Source organism: Myotis yumanensis, unplaced genomic scaffold (assembly GCF_028538775.1).
Source record: "Myotis yumanensis isolate MYYU_CA2020_CCGP unplaced genomic scaffold, mMyoYum1.0.hap1 SCAF_2, whole genome shotgun sequence".
NCBI classification, from domain to species: Eukaryota; Metazoa; Chordata; class Mammalia; order Chiroptera; family Vespertilionidae; genus Myotis; species Myotis yumanensis.
In genome coordinates, this window is record NW_027223753.1 from 163,476,238 (window position 1) to 163,502,929 (window position 26,692).

The 26,692-nt window shown below is 45.9% G+C and overlaps 2 protein-coding genes across 5 annotated transcripts in view; one reads left to right on the plus strand and one right to left on the minus strand.

The window, feature by feature from the left end:
* On the plus strand, positions 1-22,628 carry SLC51A (solute carrier family 51 member A). Of its 2 annotated transcripts, none has more exons than XM_070406469.1 (9): positions 1-219; positions 844-938; positions 12,563-12,717; positions 13,614-13,687; positions 16,941-17,099; positions 17,663-17,774; positions 18,027-18,173; positions 20,953-21,058; positions 21,593-22,628. In XM_070406469.1, exons 1-9 carry the CDS (start codon positions 182-184, stop codon positions 21,727-21,729), a joined length of 1,023 nt encoding a protein of 340 aa, XP_070262570.1. In that variant the 5' UTR covers positions 1-181; the 3' UTR covers positions 21,730-22,628. The 2 variants fall into 2 exon arrangements, 1 of the variants encoding a protein (XP_070262570.1); XR_011470311.1 differs by lacking the exon at positions 21,593-22,628 and adding an exon at positions 20,410-20,607 and having other exon boundaries at positions 97-219; positions 20,953-21,010.
* PCYT1A (phosphate cytidylyltransferase 1A, choline) overlaps positions 22,624-26,692 on the minus strand; it is a 56,769-nt gene continuing 52,700 nt past the window's right edge. For all 3 annotated transcript variants that reach the window (XM_070406467.1, XM_070406466.1, XM_070406468.1), the window contains one exon: positions 22,624-26,599. In XM_070406467.1, coding sequence (XP_070262568.1) covers positions 26,393-26,599 — 207 coding nt within the window. In that variant the 3' untranslated portion in view covers positions 22,624-26,392. The remainder of the gene's footprint in view (positions 26,600-26,692) is intronic.

Below are 26,692 nucleotides of genomic sequence, written 5' to 3' on the forward strand. Positions count from 1 at the left end.
GGAGGGAGAGAGCCAGAGGGAAGATCCAGCCACTCTTCCTACCAGTCCTTTGGGAAAGGCTGGCAGTCAGCTGGACCGGGAGCCATCTACCTCAGGGCCCCGACCTGCCTGCCCTTCCTTGCCTTTCAGCACCTGCCAAGAACCGAGAACCGAGAACCGAGCCGGAGAGGGAGAGGAGATAATGGAGCCAGACAGGACTCAGATAAAGCTTGACCCCAGGTGAGTGAGGGCAGCCAGCCCTGAGCCAGGAGCCAGTTGCCAAGCAGCAGGAGGCCTCTATCTCTCTGGCCTGTCCCTCCCTCCCTCCCAGGACCCTTTGGTTTCCAGCAAACAGGGTGAGACAGGACTGATACTGGTCTGGCTGTCCCTGAGGACACTGTGGGGTTGGGTCAGTGCATGTCCCTTCAAAGTCTTGGCTTTCTCTCCCCATTCAAGGAGAGGAACTTCCCAGAGTTGGGAGCTGGGGGAGAGGGTGTATGCACAGAGCCTCCACCTGCTGGGGAACCCGACCCTAGTGCTAAGGGTCCACTCTTTCTCTGGGATCCTGCTCTTTCTCTCTAGCCAGCCCCTGGGCTGCTGCCCCAAGGGAAGGGGAGGGAATGGACTGTGGGCTCTTTGGGCACTACAGCCAGGCTGTCCATGACCTAACTGAACAGCAGGCTGCCTTGCACACTAGACCGGGTCCATTCCCCATTCCCTCCCAGAATCAGGTCCTTGAGGGGAAATGGACAAGCTCCCTGCACCCAGAAATGTTTGACGGAGGGTCAAGTAACTGGTGTCCCTCCTGGTCCCCTCTCCTCCCCACAAGTCCCCATATCTGAATGCAGGCTGGTGTCTCTCCAGGTACACGGCAGATCTTCTGAAAATCCTGGAGACCAATTACAGCATCCCCTCTGCCTGCTTCTCTCACCCTCCCACTGCAGCCCAACTTCTGAGAGGTGAGTCAGGAGGCAATCAAGGAGGAAGTGAGCATCCGGTGTTAAGTCAGGACAGCTGAGAGGAAGAGGGGAGGTGGCCCTGCACTGCCAGCCTGAGGGCAGGAGAGGATGGCTGGCCCAGTGTCTGTCTGTCATGGTTAACACCTTGGAGAAGAACAACCGCTTGAGGAGCCAATAGGCCAAAAGAGGGGCATGGCAACCTAGCCGGGAGACAAACCTGCATGTTGGGCCTCCCGCTTATCCTAGCCTCAATGCTCATTCAAATTGGGGCAGCAGCCTGGAGCATTTTTCAGACCCTGGACCATCCAGGGACTCAGGCTGGTGCCCAAATGACCCAAGCCCCACAGAGTGCCCTGAGGCCTACACAGCAGCCTTCTTGGGGAAGGGCCTATATCATTTGAGAGGTGTGGTTATTCTGAATAATGTTCTTAAAACTTAGGTGAGCCAGGCTGGTGTGGCTCAGTGGTTGAGTGTTGACCCATGAACCAGGAAGTTATGGTTTGATTCCCAGTCAAGGCACTTGCCTGGGTTTGGGGCTCGATCCCCAGGAGGGGGCATGCAGGAGGCAGATGATCAATGATTCTCATCATTGATGTTTCTCTCTCTCTAAAATCAATGGAAACATTTTTTAAAAACACACTTAGATGAACCTGTAAGAGTATTCTGACAGTGCCGGCCAACTAGATTCCTATTACTGAATCGCTTTTGAAAGTGAACGGCTGAGGATGGGACTCAGTTTATTCCCTGGACGCACAAAACCTGGCCATCAAATGACCCCTAGCATCTTCCTAGCAAATGTGGCTCCCCATATTTTATTGTTTTCCTACTGCGTGATTAACTACCTTCTATTTTGTTAATTTTTGTGAGTTTATGTGAGCCAAGCTGACAACATATGCTGGGGAGCTAGATCTCAAATGCTCCCCTTACCTACCTCTTAGACACTGAGGAATGGGAGCTGTGTCTCTATGGTACCTAAATGCTTTTCCCAGCCTCCTTCCTGATTTGTCACTTCAAGGAGTAGACTCTTTCTGAACAACAGGACGTGGTCAGTGTGCGCCAGGAGGCCACATGGGCATGTACGTGGGCAACCTGTTGCATGAGCTCCGAACCACAGTGAATGCCAACTGCCAGAGAGTATCCCGAGAAACCCCTTAGCTGCTCTGTGGTTCGTGCCCGCCGGCAGCTGCTACATTTAGCTCCAGGGACCTGTTGCTCACGGTGCAGCTGGCATACAAGTCTTCCCTTAGACCAGCGCTGTCAGCCAGAGTCGATTTTGCCCCCCAGGGGATTTTAGGCAACGTCTGGTGGCAGTTTCAAGTGTCACAACTAGAGGGTGCTACTTGGCATTCTAGAGACCAGGAATCCTGGCCTGGAAACAAAGGAAAACCATCCACAGCAAGGAATTAGCGTGGCGGAAGGGTCAATAGTGCTGAGGTGCAGAAACTCTCCCTTACACAGTGAAAGCGAATCTCACACCGCTGGGCTGCAAAATGTGCAAATAGAAACACCAAGGATGTTCAAAGCAGGGAGACCATTCTGGGCGTGATGGTCTGACGAGCTGCCTGTGCCCGGGCGAACTGTGGGCGTGGCAGCAGTAGGAGAGTGGTGAGCAGCGGGGGGCACTGCGGGGGTGGGGAGGAGACAGAAGGAGCAGGCAGGTTCCCAGACCCTGAGGAGCAGGATCTGGCCGGACTCCAGGTTGCTGGTGGGGAAGTCGGGGACAGTTGAGAGGCTGGGCAGGTAAGGTGGGGCCCAGTGAGTGCGGGGCAGAAGAGTTGTACTTTATCCTGCAGACGGAAGGAGGCTGGTGAGGGCTCTGAGATTGGGAGGGGCTGGATATGCTTCAGGACCATTAATCAGTAATCAGAATGGACTTCAAGGAAGAAGAACCTTGAGAAGCAGGGGTATAAATTGGGAGTTATTGCCCCAGCCTAGCACGAGGGACAAGAGTCTGAGTCAGAGCAATGTCAGGGAAAGAAAGGGAAGGTTGGAAAACACAGGAAATCCAAAGACAGAGGAGGCAAAGTGGTAAATAAATATCTAGACAAAGTAAGTGACGGGGGGAGGGGGGGGGGGGGGAAGGCCCTAATGATGACGCTGAGGATCTGGGCAATGGCGATGGCAAAGGCGATGACAATGACAGAAATAGGGGAGTCGGGAAGAGGCTATTGGAGGCTGTGGAGAAACCCCTTCCTTCTTCACCTGTAAACTGTGTTGTTCCTTAAAATAAATGCTATTTAAGAAAGAGCTCATCTGGAAGAACTACGGAACCTTTTAATAATCTATTTTTGAAATGCCTGTGATATGGTTGCAATTATAATCCTTACAGCATTTTTGTAAAAATGGACTGGTCCAAACATTTCTATGGAACTGTAAAGGCCCATGAAAAGCCAGGACAATTTTGAAAATGTGTAAGGACGGTACCTGCCCTGCCAGAAATTAAGGCTTACTGGTCTAATCAGACTAGAAATTAAAGCAATGAGGCAATAACTCCAAGGGGTCTGACAAGTAGAAAAATGGAACAGAATACAGGGCCCAGCGATAAACCCATGCCCGCTGGGGACTTGCTCCATGAGAGGATGCCGTGGGGCCGGATGGACTCATCCAGAAGTGATGCTGGACAATTGCCTGCCCCTATGGCAAATAAATAAACATGAAAATAGCTCCAATGTAGCTTTAATCCGGGTAAATGCAAACATTTTTACAGAAGAAAAAATAGAAAGATATCTTTATGCGAGTAGAGAATAATTTCTTTTTAAAAAAAATGTTTTGATTGATTTCAGAGTGGAAGTGAGAGGGAGAGAGAGATAGAAACATCAATGATGAGAGATCAATCTGCTGCCTCCTGCACACCCCAAACTGGGGATCGAGCCTGCAACCCAGGCATATGCCCTGACCAGGCATCAAACTGTGACCTCCTGGTTCATAGGTTGATGCTCAACCACTGAGTCACACCAGCTGGGCTAGAATAGTTTTTTAACACTAGAAAGAATAAATGATTGTGGAGATTGACTACATAAAACAAACAAACTTCTGTATGACTGAAAACACTATAAAGAATGTTAAAAGCCAAACCACAAACTGGGAGAAGATATTTTCAGCCTATTACCCACAAATGATATGAAAAATTACCCAATAAAAATTGGATAAAATATATGAACAGACAAGTCACAGAATAGGAAACCCAAATGGCCAATAAAAAATACAAAAAGATGTTCTGTTTTCTTAGGAATTAAGGAACCAAGAGTTAAATAGTAAAGTATCATTTTACTACATTCTTATAGGCAAAATAAAAAATGTGATAATCCCAAGTGGAGGTGAATTTGAGGTGAACTGTGACTGCAGGTAGGATTATAAATTGGTAAAACCACTTTGTATATCTGTAACACTGAAGATTCTCATCTCCTACAGCCCAGCAATTCTAACTCTAGGTATGAATAGAGGAACTTTCCTATATGTGCCAAGGAGACATGGCCAAGAATGCTTGTTGTAGCATTTGCTTGTTAATGAAAATCATAACAATCACAAAAACCATGTTGGCAGGTACTAAAAACTTCTGGACCTTGGTCTTAGAGAAGATTTTATAAATTTGACCTCAAAAGCAAGGGAAGCAAAACAAAAATAAGTGAACGGGACTGTATCAAACTAAAAAGCTTCTTCACAGCAAAAGAAACTGTCAACAAAACAAAAAGGCAACCCAACGAATGGGAGAAGATGTTTGCAAACAACACCTCCAATAAGGGGTGAATATGCAAAATATACAAAGAACTCATACTACTCAACAACAACAAGACAATCCAATTAAAAAACTTGCAGAAGGCCTAAGCAGTCACTTCTCCCAAGAAAACATACAAATGGCCAACAGATACATGAAAAGAAGCTCAACTTCACTAGCTATTAGGGAAATGCAAATAAAAACTACAATGAGATACCACCTCACACCTGTTAGAATGGCTATTGTGATAAGACAAGTAACAATAAGTGTTGGAGAGGCTGTAGAGAGAAAGGAACTCCCCTCACTGCTGGTGGGAATATAAACTGGTACAGCCACTATAGAAAACAGTATGAAGGTTCCTCTTTTGGGTATATTCCTGAAAATTTTGATAACATTTATTAGTAAATATATATGCACTCCTATGTTCATTGCAGCATTATTCACAGTGGCCAAGACATAGAAACAACCAAAGTGTCCTTTGCTAGATGATTGGCTAAGAAGATGTGGTACTTATATATAATCTACACTAATAAAAGAGAAACATGCCAATTAACCATCACTCCATCACTCCACCACTCCGCTATACCCACAAGCCAATCAGAGCAACTATGCAAATTGACCCAACAAAGATGGCGGTTAATTTGCATACACAGGTGCAGAGCGAAGACTGAAGACGACTGAAGATGGCCACGGAGCTGGAGTGAGCAGGAGGCTTGGGTTGCTCCAGGCGACAGAGGAAGCCAAGCTTCCCACCGGCCCTCTACTCCGCTCAAGGAGGGGCTGGGGCCTGGGTCTCAGGGGGCCTGTGTCGCCGGGGGCAACCCAGGCTTCCAGTCCACCCTGGGCTCCGCTGGAGGAGCTGGAAAAAAAAACAAAGGAGGAGCTGGGAGCAGCCGGAGCAGAGAAGCCAAGCCTTGCTGCTACGGCCGGACCAAAGGCCTGGGTCCTGGGTGCCAGAGGAAAACCAGTGCCGGCAGCCAGGGGAACGAAGGCCTATTGCGTGAATCTTCATGCAACGGGCCACTAGTAGAATAATAATCAGCCATAAAATACTGTCATGTGTGACAACATGGGTGAGCTTGATAATATCATGCTGAGCAAAATAAACAGACAGAAAAAGTCAAGAACTATGTGATTTCAGTTGTTGTAGAAGACCGAAGAAACCCACGCAATGCTTAGAAAAATGGAGTTATACTGCTTTATTATGCCAGTGGTCTCAGAAGAGTTGCCTCTCAAAGTCTGAGCAAACCAAGATGGTGGAAGCTCTTCTTTATACCCCTTTGGTGACTTTGTCCCCCAAATATGGAATGGGACTTCCGGACCTTTCACGGGGTCTTGAGACCACACTTATGGGCCTGGCCTGGTGTCAGCATTGCTAACTGCCTCCAGGGGTTGTATAATATTCAGTTTATGGCCTCAGGTCTTGCAAGACCAGATTCTGGGAAAGAGGCAGTGACTTGATTATAGGTTATCAAGAATGTACATTAGGTTACTGGCACAGATTCAGATTGCTGCCCCCCCTCCCCCCCGCCCCAAAGAAAGAAATGTCTTATTTTCCCCATCACTCTCATATGTGGGATACAAAACTGAAAACAACAAATGAACAAACGACAAACAAAAATTCATATAGACAGTATGTTAGTTACCAGAGGGGATGGGGGTGGAGTGGGCAGGCGTTAAAGGGGGTCAAATAGCCGTGGCCGGTTTGGCTCAGTGGATAGAGCGTCGGCCTGTGGACTGAAAGGTCCCAGGTTCGATTCCGGTCAAGGGCATGTATCTTGATTGTGGGCACATCCCCAGTGGGAAGTGTGCAGGAGGCAGCTGATCGATGTTTCTCTCTCATCGATGTTTCTAACTCTCTATCTCTCTCCTTTCCTCTCTGTAAAAAAATCAATAAAATATGTTTTTTTAAAAAGAAAAAAAGGGGGGGGGGGTCAAATATATGCTGATAGAAGGAGATTATATTTTTCAAGTGTTCAATTCTATAATACCTCATCTGTATATTGTGAGGTATCATAGAATTGAACACTTGAAAGATATAATTTTATTAACCAATGTCACACTAATAAATTTAATGAAAAAACAATGTTGGGTAGATAAAACATCTTTTTAAAAATATATATATTTTATTGATTTTTTACAGAGAAGAAGGGAGAGGAATAGAGAGTTAGAAACATCAATCAGCTGCTTCCTGCATACCCTCCTACTGGGGATGTGCCCGCAACCAATGTACATGCCCTTGACAGGAATCGAACCTGGGACCCTTCAGTCCGCAGGCCGAAGCTCTATCCACTGAGCCAAACCGGCTAGGGCTAAAACTACTTTTTATTGAGCAAATACTACATACCAGGTGTTGTGCTAGGAGTTTTAATGAGAGAAAATAGTAAGTGGAATTTTACTTTCAATTAATATGTCTCTGACTCCAGAGCCTATGCTCTTAACGCCATGAAAACAAATATGCAAAAATAAAATAATTTTTGACTAGGAACCAGGTAGGATTATGGGTGATACTCTGTCTTCAAAAATTTAATGTTCTTATATTGTTTCATTATAACCTTCACATTTCCAAGACAGTGGGAAATTTGCTAGTTGCTAGCAAAATGGTCAATAAGATAAGCATTTCCTAAAGTGTGTTCCTTGGAATACTAATCCCAAGTTCTGCTTCATGAAAACAGAGTCGATAGAAACGCAGGTTTTATAAAAGCTGTAATTCCTCCTGTTGGAAATTAACATGTAAATCAGATTAACACTTCAGTATGCTCTGCAGGAAAGAGGCGTGTTTAACTTTGTTTAAGGCATTTCCAACAATCCTTTGCCATAGAACACTTTTGTCTCATAATATCAGTTAAAATATAAAAAAAAATAAGGTAGGACACAAATCTTCTAAGAAGATAAGTAAGTTTGATGGAGAGCAGTGGTGTCAGGCTATGGATGTGAGGGAACTTCTCTCTCAGCCTTTGCACTGTGGAGGTGGGTACCAGAGCCTAAAGATCCTGCCAGTGTGAGGAAGAATAGAGCACCAAGCCAGCAGTTCAAGACAGTGCAAAGCATTTCTACACCGAACAGTCAGAATATGCCCCACCCTCCCTCATAAATTAAACCATCTTTTAGGGTTGCATTTGGTTGTTTCCATCACTCCACACGCCCTCCCATATCTATGTGAACACAACCAATAGTCAGTGTGTGCAATGGTTGAGAGTATGGGTTTAGCGTCAGGAACCCCTGGGTTCACTTCAAGGTTGTGTGACCCCATGCAAGGTGATTAACACTCTAAGCCAGTGGTTCTCAACCTTCCTAATGCTGCGCCCCTTTAATACAGTTCCTCATGTTGTGGTGACCCCCAACCATAAAATTATTTTCGTTGCTACTTCATACCTGTAATTTTGCTACTGTTATGAATCGTAATGTAAATATCTGATATGCAGGATGTATTTTCATTGTTACAAATTGAACATAATGAAAGCATAGTGATTAATCACAAAAACAATATGTAATTATATATGTGTTTTCCGATGGTCTTAGGCGACCTCTGTGAAAGGGTCGGTCGACCCCCAAAGGGGTCACAACCCATAGGTTGGCGACCCACAGGTTGAGAACCGCTGCTCTAAGCTTTGTTTCCTGGAAAAGCCTATAAAATGGAGATGACTATAGGGATTCTCTTGGGGTTATTTCTTTCATTCAACAAATAGTTTAAACACTTAGAGACAGAACGGAGAACAAGACTAATGAAGTCCCTGCCTTGGTGGCGTGTACACTAAGGTGAGAGGACAGACACCAAGCAAGTAAATTCACATGCACATGACCTCACTGGGGGAGGGCAGACCACACTGCCTAGAGGAGCTGGCTGAGGGGCATTGGAGCAGAGACTCGGTGACGAGGAGCCAGCTGGGAGCTCGGGGAGAAAAGCTGAACCAGCAGAAGCCCAGTGTAAAGTCCTGGAGGTGGGAGCGCTCATGTGGCTGTTGGGAGGCAGAAGGAGTGGTAGGGAAATTCCAAACCCCTAAACACAGGGAAGACTGAGCTGCAGTGACTGAGTTTGGAGAACAGAGGGTGTGGGAAAGGATGAGGAGTCAGCAGAGGAGACTTGGAGGGTCAGAGGCCAGGAGGGGACTGTGGTTCTGAGTCAAGGAGGAGGGGTGTTCGAGGGCAGTGAAGGCTGGGAAAGGACTGGGCCATGACGGCTCGGCTGGGAAAGGGCCGCTTCCACTCTGCTCTCAGGGGGAACAGGAGTCGGGGCGGGGGCGGGGGGGGGCGGTGCTCAGGCAAGGAGAGGCCTCCAGCAGTGACTGCCTCTCCCAACAACGGACATTGGTGTTTAGGAATCTACTGAATTGATTTTGGTTTCTACCTATTTGGACTTTTTCTTGGGTGTGTATTTTTTTAAAACTAAATATTTCTATTATAAAAATAATTCAGAAAAATAAATATGAAAATCCAGAAAAGTAAAAAGAGGAAAAGTTGTTTATAGTCCCACCACTCAGAGACAGGCACTGCTAATCTCACCGTGTATTTCCTTTTTCTGTGCTTTTATTGAACAGTACTAGAGGCCCAGTGCCTGAAATTCGTGCACGGGGTGGGGGGAGCTGTGTGTCCCTCAGCCCAGCCTGCACCCTCTCCAATCTGGGACCCCTCGAGAGATGTCCAACTGCCCATTTAGGCTCGATCCCACTGCTCGGGCAGTCGAACATCCCTCTCACGATCCAGGACTGCTGGCTCCCAACCGCTCGCCTGCCTGCTTTCCTGATTGCCCCTAACCACTCCTCTGCCAGCCTGATCGATGCCTAACTGCTCCCCTGCCGGCCTGATTGTCCCTAACTGCCCTCCCCTGCTGACCCAGTCACCCCTAACTGTCCTCTCCTGCCAGCCTGGTCACCCCTAACTGCCCTCCCCGGCAGGCCTGGTCCCCCCCAACTGCCCTCCCCTGCTGGTCTGATCGCCCACAACTGCCCTCCTCTGCCAGCCATCTTGTGGTGGCCATCTTTGACCACATGGGGCAGTCATCTTGTGTGTTGGAGTGATGGTCAATTTGCATATTACTCTTTTATTAAACAGGCTTAGGAATCATACTATACCTATAATTTTTTTTTAAAAAAATTTGTCCTTTCTTTTTTTATATTCTATTGATTTTTTACAGAGAGGAAGGGAGATGGATAGTCAGAAACATCGATGAGAGAAACATCGACCAGCTGCCTCCTGCACACCCCCCACTGGGGATGTGCCTGCAACCAAGGTACATGCCCTTGACCAGAATCAAACCTGAGACCCTTCAGTCCGCAGGCCGATGCTCTATCCACTGAGCCAAACCGGTTACGGCTATAACTATAATTTTATGTCCTAGTTAAAAACCCACATTCTCATCACCCAAAGACAGCATTGCTAATGTGTTTTCATTTGTTGTGTTTTTTTTTAGTATTTCTAGGTTTTTTTCTACACAATAATTTTTAAATATTTTTATTTTATCAAAATAATACATGAACATGGTTAAAAATCAAATAGTATAAAAGGGCTACTATGAAAATCAACAATCCCCTGCCTTTTGCATTCCCATTTCTAATCTTCCTCCTCTTTTTTTTTTTTTTAGCTGATGTTTCTTTTTATAGTTATCTTCAAATCACCAGCATGTGCACACCATTATTTCCTAGAATATCAATTTTGGACACTATCTGTTGCTGCTTTATGATACATAAGGATTTAGCTCAATTAGCACCAACTTTCTTCCATTCTCTCCATATAATTATGGCAATATTTTTTGTTGGTTATCTTTACAGCTTTCTATATGTACCAATAGTTTATTTCTTATTCTGCCAACTACAGACAGTGCATCTTGACTTTCCATTTTGTAAGATAAAGATATTAGTGCCTCGCTGATCGATGTTTCTCTCTCATCGATGTTTCTAACTCTCTATCTCTCTCCCTTCCTCTCTGTAAAAAATCAATAAAATATATTTAAAAAAAAAAAAAAGATATTAGTGCCTCACTCTTTTCTTCAACATTTTTATGCCTTCCTCTCCCCAATTAATTCCTTTAAACATGGTTATAATTTACTGTGCTAATTTTTCATTCTGCTCTGTCCACATAAGGTTTTTTAAAGATATAATTAATGCAATAAAAGGCAATGATCTTAAGTATGTAGCTTGACAAATTTGTACCTAGGTGTACACCTGTGAAACCACCACTCAGATCAACCTATAGAACATTTCCGGCATCCAGTGGGGTCTCTTAAACTTTCCCACTTAATGTTTCTACAATGACCACTGTTCCAACCTGTATCACCTTTATTTTTTTTTAATGTATTTTATTGATTTTTTACAAAGAGGAAGGGAGAGGGATAGTTAGAAACATCGATGAGAGAGAAACATCAATCAGCTGCCTCCTGCACACCCCGTACTGGGAATGTGCCCACAACCAAGGTACATGCCCTTGACCGGAATCGAACCTGGGACTGTCCAGTCCACAGGCCGACGCTTGATCCACTGAGCCAAACTGGTTAGGGCAGATGTGATATTTTTTGACAGCTTCACCTTTGACCTGGTGCTCCTTGTGGTGACACCAGGTATGACCGATCCAGATGACAACTCAGTTCTCTGCTGTGCTGTGGCCTCCTTCCTCCCTGGCTTGGTTTCAGCAGTATTATCTCTCTGACTGAGCTGCCCTCAGTCACCAAACGTAAGGCACCTCATACTCTACTCCCAATGCAGGAGGACAGTGGACTGGGCTCTGACAGTCTTCCTTTCCCCCTTCTTCCTCTCATCTGGCCAGGTAGGAGGTGGGAAGGAAAGAGCCTGCCACCTAGGGAAGGGACTTAGATAAATGAGGGCCCAGGCTTACTCACTAAGGACAAAGAGCCCTTTAAAACGAGTTGTTGCATTTATGAGTCACATGTTCAGAAACACATATTGTAACTAGATTAATGTTTCCCTGTTAGCAGTAGTGAGGCCTGAGGAGTTTCACTGGTATTTGTCAAAATGCTTATCTCCTGACCATTATCAGGTGAGCTTGTTAAAAAATAGAGTTACTGGGCCTGCCCCAGATTTACTGGAGCAGCAACTCTGAGGGCAGGGCCTGGACAGCAACTTTCTAACAACTCCTCAAATGAATGTAATAAACTAAAGAGACCTTCTGGGCCCTGGCTGGGTGGCTCAGTTGGTTGGAGCATCATCCTGTACACCAAAAGTTTGTGAGTTCAATTCCTGATTAGAGCATATACCTAGGTTGTAGGTTCAATCCCGGGTCAGGACGCATATGGGAGGCAAATGATCAATGTTTCTCTCTTTCCCTTTCTCTCTCTCTAAAAATCAATAAAAACGTATCCTCAAGTGAGGATTAGAAAAGAGAGAGAGAGAGAGAGAGAGAGAGAGCTACTGGACCACATTTAATGTAAGACAAAGTCAAAGTGTGGGGCCAACATGGGTCAAAGGTCCTTGGAGTCTTGTGTCCATTTCTCTTTTGCTGAGATCCCTTTTTGATGTTCCAGTTTCACGACATAATTTTTGAAATCAATTTTAAACAGCTCTAAAGTATACCACTATATCACATCCTGCTTCGGTTATAATGCTAATGGGCCCCTGTTTGCGCGCATGACACCTGGCACTGGAGATAGAAAAGTGAACTCCTAATCCAGATTTTTTGCTAAGTATGTAAAAACCTGTTTGGTGTCTATACCCTGGCTCAGGTAAGTGTCAACATACCTAAAATGATCTGGTCTTGTCTCCCATCCATGGGAATGACTGTTTCTTAGCCACATGTTAAGTTTTCTAGGTCTAAGAAGAAGCCATTCTTCTGCATGGATAGGCCTAGGCCAGATAATTCTACGTATGGTAAAGCCATTTAGATCCAAGTAAGGAAGCCACATTTCTGCCCCTCAGTCCCGGTCATCAACTCACTGGAGTCTGCCCTCTTTCCACGTTAGCATTGGGCCCTTTGGAGATTGCCCTCACGGCCACCATGACCTTGCTTGCCCTGGGCTCAATTGCCATCTTCCTGGAGGACGCCGTCTACCTGTACAAGAACACCCGTTGCCCCATCAAGCGGAGGACTCTGCTCTGGAGCAGCTCTGCGCCCACGGTGAGGGCCTGTAGCTGCCCTTTGGGAGGGACTGAGGAGGAGGCAGGGACCGTTTTGAGAATTCCTCTAAACTCAACAATTCCAATCAGCAAAGAGTTCCTGCCTCTACCGCCTTAGGTGGGGGTTTCTAATCGAATCTCCATTTGCTTGGAAGGCCCCAGGCAGTGGGATGGAGTGTTGGAATTCTTAGAGCCACAGAAACAACTAAAGAAACCGCTCTGCCACCAGTGGCCCAATCGCTACTCCCCAGGGTGTTGCTGTTAAAAGCAAGCCTCCTCTCTGTCCAGGCAAGCAGCGGTTCCGCAGAGAGCAGGAGGGAAAGAATGTTTTCCTCATGGAGTCATCCTTAGCTCTACCCTTACATTGTAGGCTTTTAAAATTCCCACAGTCACTATAGTGGCCTTTGGCTTGCTGGTAGATCATAAGATTGGACTTCCGTTTCCTTCTGGTGAGCTCTGTGTGTCTATTTGGAGCAGAGTGGGGCCCTTGAGGGCCTTTCCTGGCAGATGACATCTGCCTAAAACCATCTCAAGTCATCAGAGACACTCCCATAACATGGGATGTTGAAGAGTAAGGGTTGAATCTTGATCCATTTACTCCTAAGGATGAACTCACCTACTCCTACCCCAAGGATATAGGATGAGATAGTCTTACAAAAAACACAAAAAAACCCTGGCTGAAGGTGACATGCTGTCTCTAACCCTAGACATAGAAGGAAATGACAGCTGAATTAAATTTTTAAAAAATTTCCGTTAGTGATTTTTCCAGCTGGCCACTTTAAAGTAATAGTCCCTCAAATGTTTAGGTTTGGCTTCCTTGAGCTCTTGTCACAAAAGCTTCAAGAGGGTGAGCACAAAGTCTCCCTCCCCTGAACCGGCTTCCTGCTCCTCTCCCAGGTGGTGTCTGTGTTCTGCTGCTTCGGGCTCTGGATCCCTCGTTCCCTCATGCTCGTGGAAATGGCCATCACCTCGTGAGTGTCCTGCCCGCCCCCACCTCTGGGCGTGGTATCCTTCCAGGGGTTCCCTTCTGCTCCCCACTCACCCAGGAATCCAGAGTCCATGCCTTCTTATAGCCCCTCTCCCTTCCACAAATCCCTGCAAACCAGTCTTGATTACAAATAGAATCAAGCCCTTTCCAACTTGTGCTAACCCGGTCTCTTGAACTTCTGGATCTGTTCATCCTAGGCTAGTGATGGCGCACCTACGACACGCGTGTCAGAGGTGACACGCGAACTCATTTTTTTGGTTGATTTTTCTTTGTTAAATGGCATTTAAATATATAAAATCAATATCAAAAATAGAAGTCTTTGTTTTACTATGGTTGCAAATATCCAAAAATTTCTATATGTGACACGGCACCAGAGTTAAGTTAGGGTTTTTCAAAATGCTGACACGCCGAGCTCAAAAGGTTCGCCATCACTGTCCTAGGCCATCATTTTGTCCCCACAGCCTGAAATTCCCCTCTTCCCAGGCCCCTGGGCCCCCATCCTCTCTCATTCCTCTTGGAGTCACACATTCAGAGTGACTAGTCCCTACCATGATCCCCTCAGGAAACCCCACCCCTTGCTGCTCCCTTTGCAGTCCATCATTCTTTTTTTCCCCCCAATTATTTCATTTCTTTTTTTTTTAATTAAATCTTTATTGTTCAGATTATTACAGTTGTTCCTCTTTTTTCCCCCATAGCTCCCCTCCACCCGGTTCCCACCCCACCCTCTGCCCTTACCCCCCCAAACTGTCCTCATCCATAAGTGTACGATTTTTGTCCAGTCTCTTCCCACACCACGCACACCCCTTCCCCCCCCCCCCCAGAATAGTCAGTCCACTCCCTTTCTATGCCCCTGATTCTATTATATTCACCAGTTTATTCTGTTCATCAGATTATTTATTCACTTGATTTTTAGATTCACTTGTTGATAGATGTGTATTTGTTGTTCATAATTTGTATCTTTACCTTTTTCTTCTTCCTCTTCTTAAAGAATACCTTTCAGCATTTCATATAATACTGGTTTGGGTGGTGATGAACTCCTTTAGCTTTTTCTTATCTGTGAAGCTCTTCATCTGACCTTCAATTCTGAATGATAGCTTTGCTGGGTAAAGTAATCTAGGTTGTAAGTTCAGCCTTGCTATTCATCACTTTGAATATTTCTTGCCACTCCCTTCTGGCCTGCATAGTTTCTGTTGAGAAATCAGCTGACAGTCGCATGGGTACTACCTTGTAGGTAACTGACTGTCTTTCTCTTGCTGCTTTTAAGAGTCTCTCTTTGTCTTTTGTTCTTGGCATTTTAATTATGATGTGTCTTGGTGTAGTCCTCTTTGGATTCCTTTTGTTTGGGGTTCTCTGTGCTTCCTGGACTTGTAAGTCTATTTCTTTCACCAGGTAGGGGAAGCTTTCTGTCATTATTTCTTCAAATAGGTTTTTAATATCTTGCTCTCTCTCTTCTTCTGGCACCCCCATAATTCGGATGTTGGTACGCTTGAAGTTGTCCCAGAGGCTCCTTACACTATCTTCATATTTTTGGATTCTTTTTTCTTTTTGTTTTTCCGGTTGGGTGTTTTTTGCTTCTTCGTATTTCAAATCTTTGACTTGATTCTTGCGATCCTCTGGTCTGCTGTTGGGAGTCTGTATAATATTCTTTATTTCAGTCAGTGTATGCTTAATTTTTAGTTGGTCCTTGTTCATATCCTCGAGGGTCTTACTAGATTTCTTGAGGGTCTCACTAAATTTATCGGCAGTTTCTAAAATATTCTTGAAAAACCTTATAAGTGTGGTTTTGAACTCTATATCCAGTAGTTTGCTTTCCTCCATTTCTGTCATTTGTGCCCTGTTTCTTTGTCTCCGCATTTTTTATGCTTCCCTGTGTTGATAGAGTGGCTTTCTGTGCTAGGTGTCCTATAGTGCCCAATGGCTCAGCCTCCCCAATTTTGGAGGGAGGGGAAAATCTGCTTGAATGCAACCTGCGTAGCTCAGTGTGGGGGTTCTCTTCTCCTGGCTTTTGTGAGTGAACACCTCATGCCTGTTCTGTGCCTCTGGGTATCACAGCCCCTTGCCTCTGACCCGTTTTGTGGTATTGCTTTTGACCCCAAAGGTGGACACTCTTGGTGCACCCCTTTGTGGGCTTTGTGCACAGTCTTGTTGTAGTTAAGCCTTGATTGTTGTAGGTGTCACTGGGAGGAATTGACCTCCAGGCCAATTGTCTGTGAGAATCAGCTGTGTCTACAGTGGGAGAACTTCTGTGCTGGAGACACCCTTCTGGGGCAAGACTTGCTTCAGTGGGGCTTTGGTGCTCACTGAGTCTGCCCCCTGAGTATGTCCCTTATGGATCTGAGGAGTTGTAATTGGATGGTCCCACTCTGACCACTGGGTACACTGGCTCTTGGATCTCTAAGGAGGTGCTAATTTAGCCTCTGCCTGAGGCTACCCAGCAGGAGCTACGGAGAGATCTGCAGGTTCCTCTTTTTTGTTTGGGATTTGGAGGTGACCAGATGAGGCCCAGCTGTGAAGCAATGCAAGCTGCTGTGGGGCCTTGGGCCTTCTTTGGAAGTTGTGGGTCTCTCTGACCCAGCTGCAGTTTGTTAGGTAATTTTCAGATTGCAAAGGGCCAGGCCTTTCATATGCAAAAGTCTCTGTGCACAGCTTGGGTGGGGCGGGGTCTCAGGGAATCAACAGGGAGGAGAAAACAGCTATGGCAGATCCTCAGTCCTACCCTACGAGGCCCCGAGTCTCAGTGTCCGGTAATCGCTGCAAGGACCTCTGAGAGAAAGCCGCCCTCCAGTTCCGACCGATGCCAGACAGTCCAGTTTCTCCCCGCATGAGTCTGGGTCCCCAGAGACTCGCCCAGAACTGGAGTTCAGAGCAGTCGGGAGCTTGAGACTCCCTCCCGATTGAAAAAGACAACCGTGTCCTCAGTTGCCAGCCCTTTCCACATGCACCTCCGTACCTCTGCACTTTACTTCTACACCTCCTCTGAGTCTCAGTATACTTTTCTCTTTCCTTCTAGTTGTAGAATTTCCACTCAACCAGCCTTCCTGTGGTTCTGGATGATGTCCGTTTTGTCTTTTAGTTGTATTTTTGAAGTGGTTGTGCAAGGCAGCAATTTCCAGTGTTTACCTATGCTGCCATCTTGGTTTCCGAAGTACATCTTTCTTTGGCGGCAAAGGCTGTCCTCTCAGCGAGCTGCCACCTCCTCTCTGTGTATTCTCAGGCCCACTTCTCCCCCACTCCAGGTTTTATGCAGTGTGCTTTTACCTACTGATGCTGGTCATAGTGCAAGGCTTTGGTGGGAAGGAAGCAGTAGTGAGGACACTGAAGGACACCCCGATGATGATCCACACAGGCCCCTGCTGCTGCTGCTGCCCCTGCTGCCCCAAACTCAACCTCACCAGGTAAGACGGGAGGGAGGGGAGCCCTTGAAGAACCGGTTCCAGCTTCCTGCACTCTCTCTCCCAAGAGCGTCTGCTGGTTGGTCCTCTCAGCTCTGCTTCAAACCTCTTGGAACTAGTCTTGTATGGAACAAAGTCAATGACAAAAGGGTGGGTATCCCCAGCCAGGACCCCACACATTAGGCACCCACTCAGGGGTAAGGGGAGCCGAGAAAGAACTCCGAAGTTCCCATCACTTAAGCCACTGCTCCCTGCAAAGTTTAGCCACACAGAGGAAACTGAACTCCAGGCTATTGCCTCGTCTGCTCATCTGGTTAATGAGGTTGGGTTAACACTGATCGTTCTTGCTCAAAAGGCAGCATTCTGGTCTAGGAATGAGTGGGAAGCAAGAAGAAGGGTTGCCAGTGCTCTAAACATTCTAGCTTTTTCCTATGTCCCCATCCATTTAACCATTTTGGTGTCTGATGGCAGCCAAGCCTGGGCCCAGGAGCCCAGTGAGGGAGATGAGAGTTGTCTTGGGGTGGGTGGTCTGTGGGCCCATGTTCCTAACCCTCTGCTCCCCTCAGGAAGAAGCTCCAGCTGCTGATGTTGGGCCCATTCCAGTATGCCTTCCTCAGGATAACCCTGGGCCTGGTGGGCCTGTTCCTCATCCCGGATGGCATCTTTGAGCCAGCAGACGTAAGCCAGGAGTGAGGGGCAGTGAACTCCGAGGCTCATTTGGTACCTTTGAGCTCTACAAGGAATAGCTGGAGCCAATATCCCCTGATACCGGGGGAAAGAGTGACCTAGAACAGAGGCTCGGGCACTATGGTGGGAGAGAGGAGACTGGAATAAGCCAGGGCTATGGCATTGTTATCCCCTTGGGGGAAGAAATAAAAGGGAGGGAAAGGGCTTGTCCCCCTCACTGACTCCCACCTGGTCTGCCACCAGATTTCTGAGGAGAGCACAGCTCTGTGGATCAACACTGTCCTCGGTGTGTCCACCCTGTTGGCTCTCTGGAGCCTGGCCATCCTTTTCCGTCAAGCCAAGCTGCACCTGGGCGAGCAGAACATCGGGGCCAAATTTGCTCTCTTCCAGGTAACTATACCCTGAGCGAGAAAAGATGGCTTGTAATAGAACTACAAATAATTGGGGTTAGGAGGTGAGTCTAATACAGGCTCAAAGGGGTCTGGGAATCTTCTTAAGCCTTAGGTTCCTGTGAGATTTGGAAAGTGATCCCTGCCCCTTCCCAGATTTTGCTGTTTGTGCTATTTTTGCTTTGTGTTTGCTAGGGCTGCTGTGATAAAATACCACCGAGTGGCTCAAAACAACGGAAACTTATTCTCTCACAGTTCTGGAGGCTAGAAGTACAAAATCAACATGTCAGCTGGGCTGTCCTCTCTCTGAAACCTGTAGGGGAGAATCCTTCCTTCCTCTTCCTGGCTCCTGGAGGTTTGCCAGCAATCTCGGCCTTCCTCAACTTGCAGCTGCCTCGCTCTACTTCTGCCTCAGTCATCACATGGCCTTCTTCCCTCACGCATCTGTCTCTTTGCCTCTTCTTATAAGGATATCAGTCATATGAGAATAATGCCCTAGCACCATGGTCGGCAAACTGCGGCTCGCGAGCCACATGCGGCTCTTTGGCCCCTTGAGTGTGGCTCTTCCTAAGCCTTAGGAGTACCCTAATTAAGTTAATAACAATGTACCTACCTATATAGTTTAAGTTTAAAAAATTTGGCTCTCAAAAGAAATTTCAATCGTTGTACTGTTGATATTTGGTTCTGTTGACTAATGAGTTTGCTGACCACCGCCCTAGCAGGTTTGGCTCAGTGGATAGAGCGTCAGCCTGTGGACTAAAGGGTCCCAGGTTTGATTCCAGTCAAGGGCACGTGCCCAGATTGCAGGCTCGATCCCCAGTATGGGGCATGCAGGAGGCAGCCAATCAATGATTCTCTCTCATCATTGATGTTTCTATCCCTCTCTCCCTCTTCCTTCCTCTCTGAAATCAATAAAAATATATTTTTAAAAAAGGATAAGGGCCCACCTTATTCTGGTATGACTTCATCTTAATTAATGACATATAATTAGTTAACCAAAACAAAGATGCTGTTTTGAAATAGATCATATTCTGAGATACTAGGGGGTTAGGACTTCAACATATCTGTTTTGGGGGCACAATTCAACCCATAACCTTAACTGCTTCTGTCTTCGCTTTTTTTCTTTTCTATTATTATTCTAAAATCCTATCATCCATCACCACTAGCAGTATGAGCATTATCTCAGCTACAACTATGAACTACTCACACCATGTGCTAGGCACTTTTCATACAGTACTTTAAAAAAAAAGTCCTCACCCAAAGATATGTTGAGAGAGAGAGAGGAAGGGGTGGGGAGGGAGAGAACCATCAATGTGAGAGAGAAATATTGATTGGTTGCCTCCCGTATGCACAACTGGGGATCAAACCCACAACCTAGGTATGTGCCCTGACAAGGAATCAAACCTACAACCTTTTGGAATGTGAGACAATGCTCCAACCAACTGAGCCACCTGGCCATGGCTTTGTACATTACATTTAAATATTCACAATAATCTTAGGAGTCATTATTTTTATTTTACAAATAAGAAAACTGAGATCCAGAAATGTTATGAGACTTGCTCCAAGGCACACAGGAATGCGGCTAGAATTTAAACCCAGATCTGTCTAACTCCCAACCCACATTCCTTCTCTTCACACTGCCTCTCATCATCACACCTCTTCTGAAAGTTCTCTCAAAAGCATGTTTGCTTTTTATACTTTTCATTCTCCAAGTCCAAAGACAACTTTTCCACCAAATGCAATATTTTGTTTTCCTTCTCTCTCCCTTCTTTCTGTCTCCTTGCTGGGCCCTTCTCCTACTTCCAAGAAACAATAACTGCGTTTTAGCTAAAAGAGTGGTTTCACATAAATTCTCATTTGCTCTAAGCAGATGCCTCTGAAATGTGAATTTCCAGGCATATAGCAGGTAGAATTGAAGGGGGTAGGGGAAGAGAGAGATGAGCCTGAAATGGGGTCAGGGACAGAGGGGCAGAAGCCCTTAGGGTCAGGCACAGGTAAAAGCCTGTCATTGCTGAGCCTGTGGGGAAGCCTGGACAAGCTGGGTCTGCCTTGCCTGCGGGGGGGGGGGGACAAGCACTAAGGCAAATAGTGCTCCTGGGGCCTCTGGATAAAGATTATTTTCTTCTTTTTTTATTTTATTGTGTTATAACATGTGTGTGTGTGTGTGTGTGTGTGTGTGTGTGTCATATGTATATATGACATAAATTTTACAATTTTAACCATTTATATATGTACAGTTCAGCAGCATTAAGTGCAGTCACATTGTTGTGCAACCATTGCCACCATCCATCCCCTGAAGGTTTTCATCTTCCCCACGGAAAGTCTGTACCCATTGAACACTCATTCCCCTTCGCCTCCAGCCCTGGCACAGCAGAGATTCTTCAAAGGGCACTTTAATAGTGAACCATCCATCATTCTATCGGCAGGGATCTCAGGTACTTGAAGTAGATGGACTGACTCTTCCTTAATCATCCATCCTTTCTATTCTTTAAGTGCGCATTAGCAGCCATGGCTGAAATACGGGGATAAACTTGAACCCCCCAATCAGTTTTTGTTGTTTCTTGTCAGGAACTCTAATAAAATATTGGGTAGGAAGATGAGGTTGTAATTTTTCTAAAGATTACAAACGTCACCACATTTTAATCAACGCTCTGGAACTGCAGCGATCTAAAGGCTGGCCGAATGCACAGCAGCAGGACAAGCATGGCAGTGGGCCAGCTGACCTCAGCGCCATGGACACTGAGCCCACTCTGCCCTTGCTTCTCTTTTCCCTTCCGCAGGTGCTCCTCATCCTGACCGCCCTGCAGCCATCCATCTTCTCGGTGTTGGCCAATGGCGGGCAGATTGCTTGTTCCCCTCCCTTTTCCTCTAAAATCAGGTCTCAAGGTGAGCACGTAGAAGTTCCTATCTCTTTCCAGGATGGGTGAGAAGAGGTGGGTCAGGGAAGAGAGGACCTTAGATCAGAGGTTGGGCCAGGCAAGCTGCTGCTCCGAATACTCAGAAAGGGATCTCCAAAGATCTCAGCAGAGATTTAAGGAGACTGCGCCTTCTCTGATCACACAGAGGAGAGCTACAGTTCCACAGCTTGAGGCCAGCCTTGACGGCCAACCAAGAAAGCCATGGGTTCATCCTTAGCTCCTGGGAGAGGAATGGGTGTGGTTGGGAAGGAGAGATCATGCTGATAAAACACACAAAAGAAATGAGTTTTAATGCTAGCCTCAGGTTGCAGAAGGTTGAGAGCCAGGTTCTGGTTCGGGCTTTACTATTAACCTGCTATGTTACTCACGCACAACAGCCTCTAGGTGCTGGTGTGAGGAGAAATTACAGAAAGTGTTGTCCCACTGACATGCCAGGGCTGCTGGTGGGATACCACCACTATAATTTAGTATAACTAACTTTACATTCCACCCCGAACTGCAGTGATGAATTGCCACCTCCTGATACTGGAGACTTTCCTGCTGACTGTGCTGACACGGATATACTACAGAAGGAAAGATGACAAGGTTGGATATGAACCTTTCCCTTCTCCAGACCTGGATTTGAACCTCAAAGACTGAGGCGGACGGCTTGGACAATGAGACACTGTACTCATGAGATGGGCACACGATTTCTCCACTGTCCCTCAACATTGACCACGTGGGGAAGGATTCCATTGTCAGTACAAGCTGGCAAATTACACTGGACTATACAGATGAAGGTGAATCATGCAATAGGATGAGATTGTTTTTGGTCTTGCCTGGGGAAGGTAATTTGGTTTCATATTAGACAAGCAGAATGGAGTTTGAAACTCTATAATCGGGCACATTACCCCCATGGGTGCCACGATTAGCCCTTAAAACTTGTATATTGGTAAAGCTTTTGGTATAAGAATGAGAGAACTCAGTCAGGCAAAGCAGTATAAGCCCACAGTTTTGAAGAAAGCAGGTCCCTGAAGAATAGATCAAAGGTGTTCTTTTCCTTACAGATGTGTTGTTAGAGCACTGATGACATTAGACCTGGGAGAGCTGGGTCAGCCTCCCTTTGTGGGACAATGGCTTTTTAAGTCTTCTGTGCCAAGCTGCAAAAGGAATCCCCCTATCATATAGTCAGGGAGTTTGACTTTGAGGAGATAAATTAGGATGCAAAAGCAAAGGAATTGAGAGTATAAGTAAAAGCCCCAAATATGCCCGGCCGGTGTGGCTCAGTGGTTGAGTGTCAACCTATGAACCAGGAGGTCACGGTTCTATTCTCGGTCAGGGCACATGCCCAGGTTGTGGGCTCAATCCCCACTTTGGGGCGGGCAGGAGGCAGCCAATCAACGGTTCTCTCTCATCATTGATGTTTCTATCTCCCTCTCCCTCTCCCTCTCCCTTCCTCTCTGAAATCAATAAAAATCTTTTTTTAAAAAGCCCCAAATACATAAAATGTATCATACACATGTATATCAGGTCAAAAACACAGAAAATAAAACATTAGGTAAAACCATTTTGCTTTTATTTGGCTAAATGACAAAAGCCAGAATAACTCTGAACAAATTAATGATACTCAGACAGGAAAACAATATACTGGACACTAGTGGAGGAAAACATTCCCGCAGACGTCGGCACTGGTGATAGGGTTAACTTTCATGCCGAGGCCAGCATTTCTTTCCAAGACTTTGTCTCCCCACCCTCCACACCCAGGTTCCGAAATACAAATAATCCAACCAACCAATTCTCGGTGTTCAAAACAGTCAAGTGCTTCCAAAAAAGGGTGGGAAATCCTATTCAAACCTAAAGAAACACAACCTGAGTCATCCTCAGTGTTAAACCTCGCACTTTTGTTTTCTATCCAATCTGAGTACTAATATATAAATTTGGCAGACAGAAAATCTTTCTTCTTTTAAAGAAAATTAACATCTAATAGCATAATCCAAAGAACATGTTCTACTTATTTGGAAAAATAGAAGCCAGGGACTACTCTCTATCCCATGACAATCTATTCTATGAGAGAAAACAAAAACAATCATCGTATGACTTTGAAAAATATAACCTTCAAAAATACTTATATTGGTAAGCTTAAAAAAAATACCATTAGTTAAAAACATTAAGGGAGTTTTTCTTTTGTTTTTCCTATATGTATTGGTAAGAGTGTGTGCTGACAGAAAAGATAGCAGCTATGGCTTTTAGGGAATTAAAGAAAAGCAGCGAAGTATAATTGATTTGGAAAGACTTTAAATATGGGATCTGGAACAGGATTAAAAAGGCAATGAGCTCCAGAAAATCAAAAGCTACCCACAGATCAAGAGAATACAGGCACAGAGCAACAAAAGCACTGTGAAGGGCTGTTGTAGAGGGAATACCCAGAGGCTGCCTGACCAGCTGTGTGGTCACAAGTAAAATTTAAAAAATGTAACTCAGGAGCTGCCCAAGAAGTTATCAGCAATCAGAAAAGGTCAAAAATTCTCTTGACCTCATTCATATTTCTTCTCCTCTTCTAGATTTTCAACTTCCTCACATCCCTGACTTTCTTACCCAAACCTCAGCAAAATAGTGGCCTTTGACTCTAGCTGTCAGAAGCAACTATAGCAGTAAACACATCCATTCCTATCCCTCTGAAGTTTCAAGTGCTACTGAGTCTAGTATATGCAGAGAGCAATCTTTCTGCCCAGCCCATCTCAAGGAAACTGCTGAAATGGCGCCCCCTCATCACTGACAGGACTTCCTTCTCCATTCTCTTTGTGTCTTGCACACAGGCCCTGGGGCCATACAACTTTGAAGGCTCTCCCATCTCTGCCTCATTTGGCCTATTCAGGCTGACAGCTCCACAACCTCAAACATTAATGTTAGAAGATTTACAAGTCACTGGTATGGTTGTGGTGTGCCAGCCACATTTAATTAGGCACAAATTATCAAATAATGCATCATACCAACAGTTTCATCCGTCCACCCATTTTTATCCAGCACCTAGGGTCACAGTTATCTCAAAGCAGCTAACATGCCACACCTTAAAAGTTTTTGCTTTCAGGCAAAAGTATCTGAAGATATACTAGTGTTGGGCGACTGAAGCTGTAGTGTAGAGGCTCACCAAAAGGGGCAAGGGAGTTTTCTAAGAACTTGTGTACATGCTGGCCCTAGCCATCTCACAGAGCTTATCGGCCTGGAGGTCATATCACAAGGGTCAGCATGCCAAAAGCAGCCCATTGACAGAGCAGAGGAGGGCCCAAAGATTTGAGACCCAGATAACGTACGTGAGAGGAGTGACTACTGGGAGGAAAACCACACTTTGGGCATCTCCCTTTCCAAATACACCGGGTAAGATGTGTACTTTAAGGGAACAAGTGTGGGCTTCAGTGCTGACTTCATTGCCTTTCTATACCAGGGAGAGTAAGACTGAAATAGACAGAATTCCCAAAGAAGGCAGAAAAGTTATGAAGCTGAGTAATGTAGGCCAAGATTCATTTCACCTTTAAAAAGAAAAGGATTCCAAGTCGAAGCTCATGTAAACCAGATTTGATAGTAAAAATAGCACTTCATGAGAAGAGTTAGAAATGAGTTTTCATAAGCCATCAGGACAAGAGGTTCCCCCCCTTTGTCCCTCTACTCTGCCGTGCTCTGCCTCTGGGTGATCCCAGTTTTCAGAACCTAGGTAGTCCTGGTGTGCAGGCAGGCAGGCAGGTTTTACCAGAAAGGGAGATGTCTGAGATGCTCACAGCCCTAGCAGAGGGGCAAGAAAAGATAAAATGTGGTTTTCTTAGCTGAAAACACTAAAACTCCACCCCCACAAGGGGTATTTATGAGTGATGGGGTGGGGCCTGGACATAAGCAGTCTTCCCCTGAACACAGCTACAAGATTCCTGATGGATGATGGTCTGAGTCACGCGGCTGTTAGGCTGCTGGAGGTGTAAGATGAGCTCAAGCTCAATAGCAAGTGTGAAGCTTCAGCATTCTCTGAGGTGAGATTTAAGGGGTGATCCCCCTGCCAACCACCAGGCAGGCACATGTCGGGGAGAGAGAGAACCTACTGTATTCTCGTAATGTGAGCCCTTGCTTTGTGCCTCGCTGGAGGGGCCATGGAAGAAAGTAAGTCCCTGCCAGCTGCCACTCTCAGAGGAAAGCAAACACCGTGTGGAGCACTGGTTCCAGTCAAGAACATTCTTAAGAGGGCAGAGTTCAAGATAGGAAGGTGGGTATTTCCTTATGCGGTCGTGTCCATGGTCTATGCAAATCTCTACTCAATATGGCTGTGAGCAGCATGGATTAACAAATCATGTTCAGATTACAGACATTTACAAAGTATCCTTTGTAAAAAGCTAGGTAGTAAGCATAGAAATAGGAGTAGCAGGGCCAGGGACTTACTCTGGGGGGAAAATGAATCTAAACTGACTGTGTAGGACTGAGTATTGTCCCACGCCCTCCACAATCACAGTAACCCTGAAAGTGTTCCTTCCCTTAGCGGTAGATTACAGGGAAGAGACTGACAAGGGCTCCCAAGTAACGGGCCACAGAGTCTTCTGAGATGAATACAGCGGAAAAGCCGGAAAAGCCGCAGCTGATGCCATGTGCTCTGGTTCCAACCCCATCAGTGTCTTCATGGACCCCAGTGGGTCCAACAAGAAACTCCTCAGGGAGTAAGTTTGGCTTAGACCTCCTTCTCCCACAGCCACATTGACACATGTGCCAGCAGTACCGTTAGGGATTTGTAACTATTACCCAGCTTTTAGCATTTTTTTCAAGGAAATAAAAATTATATTCCACCCCCCACCCTGAAATCACCCATCAGCATGGCTTATTGCTTGAACTATTTGGCAAGCCAGTTTGCCTCAGAACAGAAGGCAAACACTTATAGTGTTATTGGGAAGAAAAGGCCTCTGGGTATTATACCACCTCTTTCTGCCCACTCCTCAGGGGCAAAAAAAAATTAATTAGTTCTATTTACTATATTTTAAAGACTAATTTTTAAAAATTAATAAAAATGGTAATTTCCCTGTCAAGATCATATGAACATAAACAGTAAAGCAAAGTCAATGAGGAGGGTATATGGATGCAGAAAAGGCCTCTAGGGTGTAGTCAGCCTCCTTCTTGGGTGGGTGATGTCTCTTGGAGAATGGGCTGTCTGGTCCCCCGTCTGAGGTCCTCTGGCCCAATTGTCTTTCCTTTGTAGCCGTCCTTAGGTTTATTGTTGGGATCGCAATTTGGAATTCAACAGAGCTTTTGAAGGTGATGGGACAAAGGGAGGGGAGGGGAAAGGAGGGCTGAAAAATTAGTCTTCTTCATCTTCACTGATATCATAGGCTGCAGCCTTGTGCCTGGAGAGGTTTGCTGGGGAGGAAGAAGGGGAAGTCTTGCCAGAGAAGGGCCATCGGAAAGAGGGGGAGGGGGAGCGTTCCCGAGTGGGGCTGCTGCTGGGACTCTGCTTTGGGCTGATGGCCTGCAGCATCCGGCCTTTCCCTTCTTTCAGCATATGTTTCTGGGGAGACCAAAAGGGAGAGTTAGAAGAAACCCATGGATCCCTCTAAGTCACCACCTGCACGTCTGAGACTTCACATGATCACGAGCGCCC

Coding starts and splice junctions, on each gene's coding strand:
- SLC51A (XM_070406469.1), top strand. CDS start 182: ATGGAGCCAGACAGGACTCAGATAAAGCTTGACCCCAG. Junction 220..843: donor CAGATAAAGCTTGACCCCAG/GTGAGTGAGGGC, acceptor GTGTCTCTCCAG/GTACACGGCAGATCTTCTGA. Junction 939..12,562: donor TGCAGCCCAACTTCTGAGAG/GTGAGTCAGGAG, acceptor TTTCCACGTTAG/CATTGGGCCCTTTGGAGATT.